This window comes from Bacillus rossius, chromosome 12 (assembly GCF_032445375.1).
Source record: "Bacillus rossius redtenbacheri isolate Brsri chromosome 12, Brsri_v3, whole genome shotgun sequence".
NCBI classification, from domain to species: Eukaryota; Metazoa; Arthropoda; class Insecta; order Phasmatodea; family Bacillidae; genus Bacillus; species Bacillus rossius.
The window spans coordinates 19,351,827-19,366,525 of NC_086339.1; the positions used below are offsets into that span (position 1 = coordinate 19,351,827).

Sequence of the window (14,699 nt, forward strand, 5' to 3'; positions counted from 1 at the left end):
GATATAGTATGCTCACTAATGTACCTATCTGTTTTTTTATTTTTTATTTTTGATAAAATCGTGAATTTTTAATGTATAAAAACACTAGTTACTAATTGTTTTCGAAAAAAGAAAGTCCATATGTTGATTACATCTGTTATTAGTGTCAACTGAGAATTTATTTGCATTGTCATAGCTGTTAGGTGCACAAATATAAATATTATATCTTGTATTAATGTACTTTTTAATATTAAAATTTCATTAGTTTTATTATTGAACGAGACGGTGCACGCACTGCGCACTGAGCGTACTTTGAAGTAGGACAATAAACAAAACGACTTGTAACCAGGGCTGCCACTCTGATATTCATGAAAAACCTAGATAACCTACAAAAAAAACCAGACACATGGGTAAAAAACCCAGATGCATCTAAAATGCTATCGTTGAAAATGTTTGCGTACTAATTCAAAAATATAAACATAACTGGTTTTAATATAAAACAATTAATTACCTTACAAGACTGAAAACGGTTAAATACAACCAATACAAGAAAATTACACTGCAGCAAAATGGCTGTATAAGTAATTCTTGGACCAGCACATATCATAAAAAAACCTACAAATATATACATGACAAAACAAACACCATCACTGCATTCTTTAAACCGGTAATTGTTTTTATAAAACTGCATCATGTACGTTAGTCTTTATTCAGTCTGATTCTACAAGATTGGTTTGAAGGTTAATTGTTGCATTGGTTTTGTGTTCTGCAAGCCTCTTTGAAGAATGTGTCTAATTTAATATTCGACTTAGCTTCTTGATAACTAGTTTTGTGTTTATATGTATTTTTGTGTGTGAAACACATAGACTTGTTTGCATTTATCAAACAGATATTGCAACAGATACAGTAGCTACTACCTTTATTATTGTTTTAGGTATAAAAATAATTAAAATTATAAAAAACCTAGAATTGTTGGAATTCATTATTTAAAAACCCAGAAACCCAAACACCATTGGAAAAACCCAGATCTGGGTGGAAAAACCCATGAGTGGCAGCCCTGCTTGTAACAATATCGCTTTGCGCCTCTCCTTCAAGGCTTCAACGCCTTCCCCTGCGCTTCCTCCCCTACATTCTTTCCCTTCTTTATCCCTTATTCGTCGTTCCTGCTCCCTCCCCTTTCACAAGCTCCGCCCAAGTGACCGTCATCTGCGATCGGGTACTGCGCTCATTGGCCGTGGTGTTGTTCCAGGCGAATTCTGAACTGATACTAAAGTCTCTGATACTTTTCAAGTGTACTCGTTTGCTGTTCCTGATACAGGCGCGTATCAGTGACAAAGTATCAGGTTGATACTTTTCGACCCACCTCTAGGCCCTGTGCCCATCCCCCGTCCCCCCGAGCGGGTCTTCGCAAAGGGCAAACTCCGTTCAAGACGCTATTCTGGACATACGTCACTGCTGGCTAACACTGTGAGTTAGAGATCGTAAAAAAAAAAAAAATTGTTCCGCAATAGACTAGAATCCAAATACGTTAACTTTTTTTCTTTCTTTCTGCTGCTTCAATTTTTGGGCCACAGTTTATCTGGCGGACTCTGAGCCGGTGAAAATACCCACAACCAAACATTGTAACATTGTAAAACACATGGAATTGATTATTTTTGCATATTTGAAATACTGAGTAATTTTTTTTTAAGAAAATTTGCGCATAATTTTGTATTTAAATTGATGTTTCATTCAAGCATTAATTTTTTTTAATCATGGAAAAGATAATCGGCAGTTATATAATTGGACTTTATGCTGGAAAGCTATTCAGGGAATGGTTTAAAACTAACTTTAACTATTTGAGGTACCGTGACAACACAAAGCATATGTGCCCGGGTAAGAATCCGAACCTAGTATTACTCTGCGAACATTATTTTTTTCGTGACACAGTTGTTCTCGTGTAAATGTACAACTTTATCTGTATTTATACATGAATATTTCTGTTACATTTAGTCTTTCGACGAAATTTGAAACATAAATTGCCAGGAGCTGCCTGTATTTACAGGAAAAGCCTTCCATAATTGTTATAAAGATAAGGAGCCAGCCTTAAGGCCCCTGCCGTATTCTCATGGTCGCGACTGATGCGTAGGATCTGATGGCGCAGATGCGTGTATGACTTTTGATTGGTTCACGTAACCTACGACGTCAGATGCTTGATGGTCCGACCAGGGCTGGCCAACTTGACTCCGAGGTCAGGCACAACCATCTGCATATGAACAATTCTCGCTAATGAGAAGCATGATAAGTAAAATCAAACAATAAAATGGCAAGAAAATAATAATTCCCCACAAAATATTTAAATTTTTATTTATTGTCATTTCTTCTTTATCATCTATGTAATTGTTTTCCGCTAAGTTGCTTTGAGACGGAAAACGAGGCAAACTTACCAGAAAATATAAATAAAAAAATTTAAATATGTGTAGGCATTAAAATAATGGGTCCGGCCACAATTAAGTTTTCGTTTTCAAGAAATGTATCGAAATTCCATTAATCTTTTTTTTTTGTATAAAGCTGTCGAGTAAAGCCAGGATAGCAGTCAACTAAGCTGTTCTATATGTGGCAGGTAAGGATGCATGCCTGCAGACAGGCAAGCAGACTGGCAGGTAAGCAGGGTGGCAGGGAGGCAGGGAGGCAGGGAGGCAGGGAGGCAGGGAGGCAGGGAGGCGGGGAGGCAGGGAGGCAGGGAGGCAGGGAGGCAGGGAGGCAGAGAGGCAGGCAGGCAGGCAGGCAGGCAGGCAGGAATGCAGGCAGACAGGAAGGCAAGGAGGCAGGCAAGCAGACTGGCAGGCAGGCAGGGAGGCAGGAAGGCAGGCAGGCAGGGAGGCAGGCAACCAGGCATGCAGGAATGCTGGTAGGAAAAACAGGCAGCCAGTAATGCAGGCATGCAGGCAGGGAAGAGGCCAGACATGCATGCATACAAGCAGGGAGTCATGCAGGCAAACAGGCAGGAAGGAAGGCAGGCAGGCAGCCAGGCAGGCAGGCAGGCAGGAGGCAGGCAAACAGGCAGGAAGGCAAACAGACAGGCAGGAAGGCATGCAGGCAGGCAGGCAGGCAGGCAGGCAGGCAGGCAGGAAGGCAGGCAGGCAGGCAGGCAGGCAGGCAGGCAGGCAGGAAGGCAGGCAGGCAGGAAGGCAGGCAGGCAGGAAGGCAGACAGGCAGGCAGGCAGGCAGGCAGGAAGGCAGACAGGCAGGCAGGTAGTCATGCATGCAGGCAGTCAGGCAGTCAGGCAGGCAGGCAGGAAGGCAGGAAGGCAGGAAGGCAGGAAGGCAGGAAGGCAGGAAGGCAGGAAGGCAGGAAGGCAGGAAGGCAGGAAGGCAGGCAGGCAGGAAGGCAGACAGGCAGCAGGCAGGCAGGAAGGCAGGCAGGCAGGCAGGCAGGCAGGCAGGCAGGCAGGCAGGCAGGCAGGCAGGCAGGCAGGCAGGCAGGCAGGCAGGCAGGCAGGCAGACAGGCAGGAAGGCAGGAAGGCAGGCAGTCAGGCAGTCAGGCAGTCAGGCAGTCAGGCAGTCAGGCAGAAAGGCAGGAAGGCAGGAAGGCAGGCAGGCAGGAAGGCAGGAAGGCAGGAAGGCAGGAAGGCAGGAAGGCAGGAAGGCAGGCAGGAAGGCAGACAGGCAGGCAGGAAGGCAGGAAGACTCCGGAGGACGGGCCACTCACTGGAGCTGAGCTGCTGGTGGTTGCGGTCGCCGCGCGCCAGACTGCGCTCCACCAGGCTGTGGCCGAATCGGAAAGCGGCGGCACTGAAAGCGTTTGCGATCGTCGCGTCCGCCCTGATGTCGTAGCCGTCGTAGCGGCCGCTCCGTCGTAGCTGCAGGTCGAACCTCTTCATCACGTCCTCTCCTGCAGACAGCACAGTTGTGTTCCAGACGTCAGCATCGCGAGGAACATTGAAACATCCTTGCAGACGTCATGTGAACGTAACGAAAAAAACGTGTAACCCCAGTGGTGAAACTGCTCCATCTGCGGGCTGTCTATAATTCACTAATCCTTTGGTACACGCCCAAATATTTGTCTTCGTAACTTAAAGTTTTTTTTTTTTTTTTTTTTTTTTTTTTTTTTTTTTTTTTTTTTTTTTTTTTTTAAGTTTTAAAATACGCGCAGTGTTAAAGCGTGACACAAATTTATAAAGTGACGTTACAAAGATACTTATGCCATTATAAACGAGAAAAATATCGATTTGAAAATTGCACCAAGTATCTTTGTTACGTCACTTGATAAATGTCGCTTCGCAAACAGTTATTATTTTAAGGTATCTGTCATTATTGAAGCAAGCTGTTTGCAAGCTTAGTAGAGACTATGGCGGCACCAGTTTAACTGCACATGCAAACACTTGTAGTTAAAAAATAGCCCGAAGAATCGGGCGTATACGAAAGGATGTGTGAATCCTGTGTATCTGCACTGCTATTTGGCGTCATGTCTGTGCCACTTGACGCCTCATGCCGAAACTGAGCAGTTCGGTGTGGCGAGACCTTGAGTCTGCGGATACGTCAATTGCAAATTACGCACATTATTTTTCGTAAAGGTCATTAGAGACGATTAAGCTGAGGAGGTTATTAGATGGGAGAGAAGTAGTGACGGATTGATAGAACGGGGAAAACGGGAGTAAAACTGAAGGAAAAAACTCAACCGTACTGGAACTGATTCAACATTTAAGATTTAACGGTAAACATTTAATCACGATATTCTTTTATTCAACATGGCGTGGAATATATGTAGGCTAATAATTTGTTCTTTCACTACAGTATGATGAACACTGAGTTATATCTACATTCCAAAGTTAACCAAGGGTTGTCAAAATTGTAATACCAGTGATCATTATTTTTTTACAACAATGAATTACTAAACACGTACCAGTATATATATATATATATACACACATATATATATATATATACACATATATATACAAACATATATATGTATGTATATATGTATATATATGTATATATCTGTATATATGTATAATGTATATATATATCTGTCATAGTATGCCGTATGCAATTAGGAACTCGGATGAAGATTTTCGAGGAGGAGGACACCTCTTTGGACGAAGTGAAACCCAGCGCTCGTGCGCGCGCGCCGTGTAACGGAACCACGGCATTCGCGGGCTCGTGCGCCGATTGCTCCCACGCACGGAACGAACCGCGGCCTGGCGTTCAAGGGCATGGTCAAGGAGGGAGCAGTTTAGGGACATCTCCCCCACTACAGCCAGATTTTATTTTCAATAAGAACGTAAACCATTAACCGGCTTAAAACGACTGAAGCATGTCCTCTAAGTTTTTGCCACTGACCAAGCAAAATGAGAGTAGTCATATCTTTAAACACGTAATAAGACGTTAATGCAAGAATATACCTTCTAAAACTGAAAAATATTTTCAAATAAATACAGATTTTGAAAATATACTGAAGGGGTCATGAAATAGAAAAAAAAATTAGAGATATTTCAAGAATGATACTTTTCCGGGGGAGGATTTACATAACTCTCAGATACAGGTCTAGCCAAAATAGTTATGAATCACCTTCCCTCTCCTCTTTCAACAGTTATTGGCTACTCCCATGCTGGCGTTTCCGCAAGACTCGTAGGACTGGGTCGGGTCGATGAAAAAAAAGGGGGGGGGGGGAGAAATTCCTTTAATCGTGTTCGGAATATCTGCTCAGTGAAGCAGTCCCATCGCAGCCTATAATGGCCTTACTGTCGACGAGAAGGTTAACTCCCAAATAAAAATTTTAATAGGTTAATGCCTTTCCTCCACTGCAGCCGGGCAGTCATCGCAGCTGGATGCGGACCCTGAGGGTCGGATGCCGAACTGGGGCATCGAACCCCGGAGCCCGCAGAGGAACGCCAGTCGGCGGAATGTTGCCCCCGAGCTTCCAAATTACACGGGTTTCAAATATCAAGTGTTATTTTATTGTAAAAAAAATTGTGAGGGGGAGTCTTTCAGTAACTCGCCAGTGATGTGTAACATCTTTAACTCATTCATTCATACGTTCTCATGCTGCAAATACACTTACAGCACGAACTCCAGCAGTGGACACGAAAATTCAAATTAAAATCCTTTAAAATAATGCCGAGCGTGATAAATATATAAGCAAGTACGTGTTTTCAACTTCATTTCTTGACGCGAATAACTCGTAGTTTACGCACTCGCCGCTAGAATTCGCCGACGGTGTCCCTGGCGTGTGGTGTCACACGTTTCCGTCTTTAAGGGGCCCACCTCGTCAGGGGTGTATGTGTGTTAGTGAGGCGGGATGATAAGTGCGACGCTCGATGGTATTTCTAGCGCGGTGTCGCCTCTAAGCGCAAGGTTCTGAATTGACGCGTAGTCTTCTCGTCGTCACAGGATAAATGTGAAATTTGAGCGGTGACCGCAGCATTATATGGCCGATAAATGAAGATGAAGGTGTAATGCAAGTCCCTTAAGTGTTTTTAAGAATCTGTACCGGTTGTTTTACGACTAAAAATTACTCTGAAAACATGCGTTTTAGCCATTTTAACTCTTCTATAAATACAGTTTAAAAACATGATCCAAAATTAAAAGTACTTTTCGGGCCTCAGCGAAATCTTAAATGTTTTTTCGTAAACATACCCCACTCGGATATCTTGAGTAGTTTTGAAATCGCGTTGTTTTTCCTGAAGCTCTGCACACCGTATGTGTGCCCAGGTAGGCGGGGCACTTAAATGATCTCGATCAGACGAATATCGATCTATCGGCGGGGATCGATCGACTCACCGCCGGCTCGGACCCGGAGGCGCGCAGCCTCGCGTCGGCGGTGACCTTCAGGTTGTTGAAGTTCTCGGAGGCGTGTCGCAGCTCCATGGCTCTCCTCTGCGGCGACTGAGCCCGCGCCGCGTCGGGCCGCGTCCGATATAAGTCCGCCGGTGTGCTTTCTAAACCCCCCCTCCTCCTCCTCCCCGCCTGCCCCGCGGCACACTTCGTCCACGACCTAGAACTTGGCCCGCGGGCGTTGCTGTAGGAGGAGGGAGAGTCGTCCCCATTCCTCCCGTCTCTTCGGCACACTTCTGCGCCAAGCCAGCGGAAAATCCGACCCGGAGAACATTATAAACAGCTAAAAAAATCTGCTCGTTGTAGCAGGTAACGAAAGTCAAAACCCCCGCAAATAAGACAATCCTAAACTCAGACGAAAATCAGCTGTCGCCACAAAACTCTCAACCACGGCCGAGGCCTCGAAAATTAAATCTAAAGATGCTACTTTAGCTGCAGTCGCAATGCCACGTCGGGCTCCACACGCTCAGCAGCCAATGAAAGACAAGGTCGCCGTGACGTCAACACGACAGAATACGCGCCCCGACGGCCCGCAAGAAGTAGATTCGATTTCTAATCTCGTCTTGTCGTCGAGCCGCGCGAAGGAGAAGCAAAACGGAAACCTTACAGAACTAAACTTTAATAAAATATTTACCTACTTGTTAAATCTTTCTTGCTGAGAAACGAAATTTCGTTTTACGTGTAGGCACACTTTCAAATTTGTAGCGTGCCTTCAACTATTTATTACGTTTTTTTTTTAAATATTTTTAGCATAGCTAACAGCAGAATTATTTTCTGTCCCATATCAACATATATAGCCTATAGCCTGCTTTGTGCAATAGACGGCAGAGGTCTTCAAGGGTGTGTTAATTTCACCGCAATCAATTCACCAGCACGAAAAGCATACGTATTTTTGCTTCAAATCTATTTTGTTGAACAATGAATCTGCAGGATAGTCGCGGCTGTAACTGTGACATGAGTGTCTGGCACAGCGGCGCGAGGCGTCTAGGCCGTCCAAAACCGAGTTTCCCCTCTCTCACCGCCTATCCGTAAATACAATGCCGGGAAAGAGGTGTTTGACCTTGCTTTCACGTCGTCAGCTCGTAAGTGGGTAGCGACCCATTGGACTTTCCCTTCCAATCCACGTGGGAACATTCGGCCGCGCTGGAGAGAAAACTCTTCTCCCCCGCATGTGTTCTACGCAGTTACAAATTACTGTAAATCTAACGGATTTTCATCGAAGGAATAAAATAAGCGTTGTTCGTAGTTCAGATAACTGTGTTTTTAAGTAAACTATGCAGGATTCTAAGACCTGGTTCATAATATACGCAGAGAAACATAGGGGAAAAAACCGATAATGCACAAAATTCTAAACGACGTTTTACTAATACTTGAACAAAATTCACGCCAGAAGCAAAAGCCGCAACATCGGCAAACATTTTGAGTTTCGGCATGCGATACCCGCCTTTTATATTTGAAGTGAAATGTGAACTTTTTAGACGTTGACGTCATGTACTTAGAAGGCTACGATGTTATTTTTATTATAGACATCACATTTTCACTTGATTAACTTTTGCACAGTGAAAGAATATAACCAATTTAAATCGAATTACTAACGATTTCATAAGTTTTCACGGTAAATATATATTGTCGACTGTAGTCGGAGGAAGAAAGTTTTTTTCTATTGTTTTACCATTTCAAGTTTTAGGTTAGTGACGTCTTTAGACTTGGGTGATTTTCTTGCGTTGGTTACGTATTTTGTAGTTGCGTTCCCTGTGTAGTTTATAATTCCGGTCTAAGTTCTGTGACGAATATCACTGTATTATTTACGATCAGAGTTAGACCGAGTTTATAGTACGCAATAAACGAAACTACGCAACAACGTAACATGCAACCAAAACAAGAAAGTAACAGTCTTTTACAAAGCACGCAAATCGCACGTCGTCACCAACCGTATTACTTAAAATTGTAAAACAGTAGAAAACAAATTTCGTCCTCGGTATTTTATATAATATATATTTATCATTAAATCAAAAGAAATTGTCAATATTTTTATTTAAATATGTTATTTTATTTCACACTGCGAAAGTATTACAAGTGTATACATGATGTATATAGTAAAAAGAGCATCGTGGGCTTTATATGCACATACCATCTGTCTCTTTAAAAGTTTTTGGAACGTCTCTTTAAATATGGCCGCTTTGCGTAGTTTACAAACCAAGCCTTATTAGTAAATTCAAGGGGGAAATTTTTGACAGTGTAATCTTCGACTTTGCTGCGTGTTTCCCGTAGCGCAATCGTGCTCGTATGCATGACAAATTGTTCGAAAGCGGGAACAGAAGAATAAGTGAGTTGTACCTGATTCGTAGCGTACTGGGGAAATGTCTGTCTACGGAGAAATTTCTGTCTACGGAGAAATTTCCCGCCTATGGCTGTTTATTGTGAGAAGCCAGAAAAGGTGTCCATAAAGTTTTGAAAGTTTGTATGAAATCTATTGCATAAATATACGTTTATAAGATTTTTAAGCAAGAAAGTGGTAAAATTTGTTGTCCTTTTAATGTTGTTAATAGAGACGATTGTTATTGGCGTAGTGTAAGAGTTCATCTATTTTGTTTCAATAATATTTCATTAGATGCCTTTATAGTGGAGTGAACCCTTTTTAAAACATATTTTATGGCGTAAAGCATTTAAAACACTGATAGAAATGTGGTTAAAACATTATATAAATAATGATCGAGAAGTTTTAATACGGATTAGCAAAATGCAAGTTTATACGTTTCCAAAACAAATTTTAAATTATTATTACAAACATATCCTAAACGTGATCCACAGGGCAGTATTCTTGGTCCAATATTGTTTCTTATTTAAATAAATGAAGTGTAATATAGTGACATAAGGGGCAAATCGTTTCTTATGCAAATGATACAGCAATTATACTTTCTTCAGACAATTGGCATTCCGTATTTGACATAGCCAATAGAGATCTAATAAATACTAAATCGTTATAAGATGATAATTTTCTTTCCCTAAATTCAAATAAAACTACGTAAACACATTCTCTGCAAACATTTCTGGTCAGCCTAGAAAACAATGTAATAAAATAAGTATAAGCTGCGGAAAATGTAATGTCACAGAAAGACTAACGTTTCGGGCTCAAATTTTTTTTTTAATGGTACAGCCACGGTCCTTTATCTTACAAAAATGGTTTATAATTTCGTTAAACTAATATCGGCATTATTTGTTGAAGGTATTTAATTGGTTTACTTAACACTAAATCATATATCAGCAATATATTTTGTAATCCTGTTCTATTCTCGGAGTGAGAAAAGAAAAAAAGGGGTGGGGGGCGTTTAACTGGACCAGACCATCGTAGAGAAGCCCGCCTTGGAAGTGACAGTCAAGTTTCACGAGAGACCCGCGCGGCTTTCTAACGCCCCTGGCTGGTTAGCGCGAAGCCGAGGTCACGGCTCCGCGCGAGACAGCGTGGCCAAACAAACATCGCGCAGGTCGCAGGGGTCAGGGGTCAGGGACATCGTGCTGCACACTCGCCAGCTAGGGTCGGGAACAGGCTGGTCGGATGGACACAGGGATGACAGCTACAAGCGCAACCCGAACAGCCCCAAAGTTTACCGAAACAAAATGTTAGGTTAGGTTCGGCCCGCACTACAATGGCACGGAAACGAAACAAATGGCAACCAATAGGATTGCATTTCAAGGTTACGAAAAATTAATTTAATTTTTTGAAAAATATATTATGCTTCGAGATCATGACACGGGCAGAATTTACATGTACAATAAAAATAAACGATTAAATAATAATAGAACACCACATATTCTCTTTTAAGTTTTTAGAATATGAACGAAAATTGCTATTTCTTCTGTGATTGGCTCACAGTTTATGTGAATTACTCCGAGCCAATGAAAAACCTCCAACCAAAGAAGTATCGAACGGCAAGAATCCCAGTTGACATGTCTCACGAGTGGCATTTGCCCAAGTATGTAGGGGACTGTGGAGTCCATCCTAGAGGTCTTCCAGTCCCTGTACATCTATGTCTTTATATATCAGTATTTTTCTGACACACATTCTCTCTTTCCATCTATCTCTAGCACTCGGATCATTTTCGCCAGGGGCGCAAATCTTTACGGATTCGCAAAGGGAGGGTTCCGCGGAAATTAGTAGGGGCTGGGTGGCGACCCGACAGTTTACCAACACGTCATCTCTTGTGTTGGGCCACAATCAGGGGCGTAGCCCGGGGGGGGGGTTTATGAGTTCAATTCCCCCCCCCCCCTTAACACCAAATATTTAATTAATTTCTTATTCATCACTCAAACAAATTTCATATTAAAATTAATAAATTTTACCATTACAATATTTAAATTTAAGAACAGAAAACTGCTAAAAAAAATAGCACTATTTTACAACTTAAAATCCAAATTTTCCCGGGGGAGGACCCCCGGACCACCCCGCTTTAATACGGGGGGCCATGCTTCTTAACACCCCTCATACACAAATCCTGGCTACGCCACTGGGCCACATGCATGCAGTACGAAGGGAGGGGCTCACCCAGCACGACGGGCAGGAACTCGCCGAAGGTGACGTGCTGCAGCATGGCGCCGACGAGCCGGCGCGCCTCCTGGTACAGACGGTCGTCGTCCCAGCGCGGGTTCAGGTGGGCCAGCTCGGTGGCCAGGCGGTTGTGCGCGCGCAGCCACAGCGTGTGCACTGCCGTCAGCCCGGGCTGCTCGTTGGCGCGGCCGTCGCCCGCCTCGACGCAGCGCCGCCCCCGGCACAGCCCCTGAGGCGGCGGCGAGGCGGGCAGCAGCGGCAGGCGGTACTGCACCCGGCTGTAGCGCAGCAGGCCTGCCCACCCACAACACACTCGCTCAGTCGACTGTCCGTACTGTCAGGCGGGAGTGGGTCTGACCCCTTCGGGGGAAGGTGATTGCTCTTTTGAGGTGTCGGAGCTATTGCCGGCTCTAGTATCCGAGACATGACCCAACAGGCCCACGGAAAGGGTGCGTGGATGCGAATATAGAGCCTCTCCTGGCAACCACCTGCCTCCTCGTGGCACCGCTGATGGGGGTGAAAGTGGTGACTGTGTAGGGATGGTAGCCCCTACTTCCAGTCATAGCGGAAACCCTGTTAACTGAAGGTGGCTCTGCCGGGAATACCCCTGCCTCGGGCATCCTCAATTGTCTGGCTGGGTACCAGAAATAGTGGAAGGGCTGTATCTGCGGGCAGCAGCAGACAGTGATTGAAACCTTTCTGGGTGGTTCGACTACCGAGCCATGGTGATGCATCCCAAAGGCGGATTTCACCTTGAAGAAATTCATGCCCATGGAACGGAGTGCTGTAAGCTGTCGACATTCCTGGGTGGCGACCGGGCCCGAAATGGCTGTAAACTGATGAGCTTAGCTCAAAGGTCGGTGGAGAAGCCGCGATAGCATCAAGGCTATCCTGCTTCTAGGAATGTTTGTGGACTGCGAGGGGGTACCTGGGGCCACGGCCTGTAAACCTGGGCGATTGCCCCAGGTCGGGGGAGAGACCGTGATAACTTCTAGGTCCTCCACTATCCCAATCGGTTCGAGATGGCGGACCAGACGTCACCGAAATTGGTAGTGGCGCGGGGTGGTCCAATTGTGGAATAGGTTCCCCGCTGAGGTTTCCTTTGTCGGCCCAGGACCACAATTTATTGGTATCGGCCTCGCACTAGGCGGTGGTGCCCCGTGTGCTTTAGGGGCCAGCACGAGGGTTCCCTAGCCCTGAGACATGCTGACGTAGTGAGCGACGGAGACAGCTCCGGTTCACCGGCCTGGATAGCCGGGAGAGATTGGGTAGGCCTCCACCGGACCGCGGGTTTGCTGGGTGATTGAGTCCCAGTTACCAAGTCATGCAGACGGGACCACCCTCTGACGGACACACATTATAATTTTTGTTAAATTTTGTAAAGTAGTATTTAAATTGAAGCTGATTTACAGCCGGCAGGGTGATTATTCGAGGCGATAAATCTTCAGAGCGTAACGAAAAGTGCAACGCTCAGGATTGGTGCGCTTGTTGGTTGGGAGTGGGAGGGGAAGGAAAGTCATAGATTCTCCAAGTGGATCGTGTAAACACGGTGCTGCTATCTGTGGAAGTCTCAGAAATCTCGAAAAGATGGCGGACCCACGTGATTCGTCCATAAATATTGCTGTCTTGAACATCTCAGATATTACGCCGCGCATAGTTATTAAAAATAAAACTTTATAAAAATAAAACTTTATAGAAATAAAACTATACAAAAATTAAACTATATTAGAATCCTTTAATACTATGTATTAATTTATAGTCATTAAAATTAATGACAACTTAAAATATCCGCATTACAATTTTGACAACCCTTAGTTAACATTGAAATTAATAGATAGTGCAGCGTTCATCATACTGTAGAGACACATGAAATTCTAAACCTATATACCTTCGACGCCATGAAAAATAAAAGACTTTCATGAAGAAATTATTACAGTTAAATCTTAAATACTGAATCAGCTCAATAACGTAAAAGTTTTGTTTATAGTACAAATTTAAAGACAGATTTGTGTCGTTTAAGCAAAAACAAATATAATATATGCTTTAAAACGTTTCTGGTTGATATTTTAGTAATTAATGTCATGGACGTATAACTTCTAAGATGTGTATCCAAGTACACATACCCCTTTTTTTTTCCTTCGGAAGGGTGGGAAAGCTGCCACCTCCCTCCCCTGATGTTCCCCTTAGACATGCCCTTGAAGAATTCAACGGTAAACATGTGCGATATTTGGGTTGTAATGCTGTTGGACGGAGCGGGCCGGCACTACTAGATGACGTCAGCACTGGCGTGACGTCACTGCTGTCCCTCATTCGAAGCGGAGCCAAGGTTGCTAGACCACGCGGCGAGGCGCGAAGGCCATAATTTTCCTGGTGTGTGTGTGTGTGTGTGTGTGTGATGGATGCGACAATAGACTCGAAATACGCTGAAGGCCGCGCGGACACATTTAATTGTGAGTCTCGTGAAAGTGCAGTTTCTTCCCGAGAAAGGATAAACGCAAGGATTACGTCACACGGCTATTCACAGGGACCTAAAGACGAAGTACAAGTGGGTTCCAAACCATTTCAAAAAACCGCCCGGTGCTTTGAGTCATAACTCATTACTAACTTATGTTCTGTATATACAATATATATATATATATATTTTTTAATTCAACCAATTTCGTTGTAAAAAATTTTAAGCTTTCAGTCATGGTTTTTAATTAATGTTTTATATTTCGTGCATAAATATAGATGTAAAATATTTGAAGTTAGCTTTCATCACATGTTAGTTGATGTTTCGAAACAAGGCCGCGTGTTATTGGCGCTACTTTAACTTATACAAAATGTTTAGTAGAGACCCAATAAAAAAAATTTATTTGATTTATTGTGTGGCTCTAATTTCTTTCTAGTGCTGAAATAGTTTCAAATTTGTATTTACCTTTTGTCATTGTGTTATCATTACAATACTGTTAATATGAATAAAACAATTAACTGCAATCTTAAAAACTTAATTTCCTTGTGCCATCCCTTGTGGTGTATCAGATATAGAATGTTTTTATTTACTTAACTTAAAATTTTTTTACAATAACATTTTTACTCACTACCTTTCGCTTTCCAGTGTACTTAGAAAAAAAAACATAAAATATTATCTGTATATAGTACATAATTGATTAATTTAAAAAAAAAAACTATATTTTATTGAATTTTACATTTTAAGAACAAAATTAAGTAATTCAGGTTAATTTAGTTGCGTTTATGTGTTATGTAGTGTGTCGACATGCTTTTTTATGTTTCGGTTTCATCGCTTTCCGTCGTTGAATTTCGTTTACGAGTTTCGTATTATAAGCTTATTTTTAACATGCGGACACATGAATT

General features: G+C 43.1%; 1 protein-coding gene across 1 annotated transcript in view; it reads right to left on the reverse strand.

Moving 5' to 3' along the window:
• LOC134537657 (lactoperoxidase-like) overlaps window positions 1-14,699 on the reverse strand; it is a 68,663-nt gene that overhangs the window by 21,165 nt on the left and 32,799 nt on the right. The window contains exons 8-9 of the mRNA XM_063378339.1: window positions 11,343-11,639; window positions 3,672-3,854 (exon numbers count right to left, since the gene is read on the reverse strand). Of these exons, the coding sequence (XP_063234409.1) occupies window positions 3,672-3,854; window positions 11,343-11,639 (480 nt within the window). The remainder of the gene's footprint in view (window positions 1-3,671; window positions 3,855-11,342; window positions 11,640-14,699) is intronic.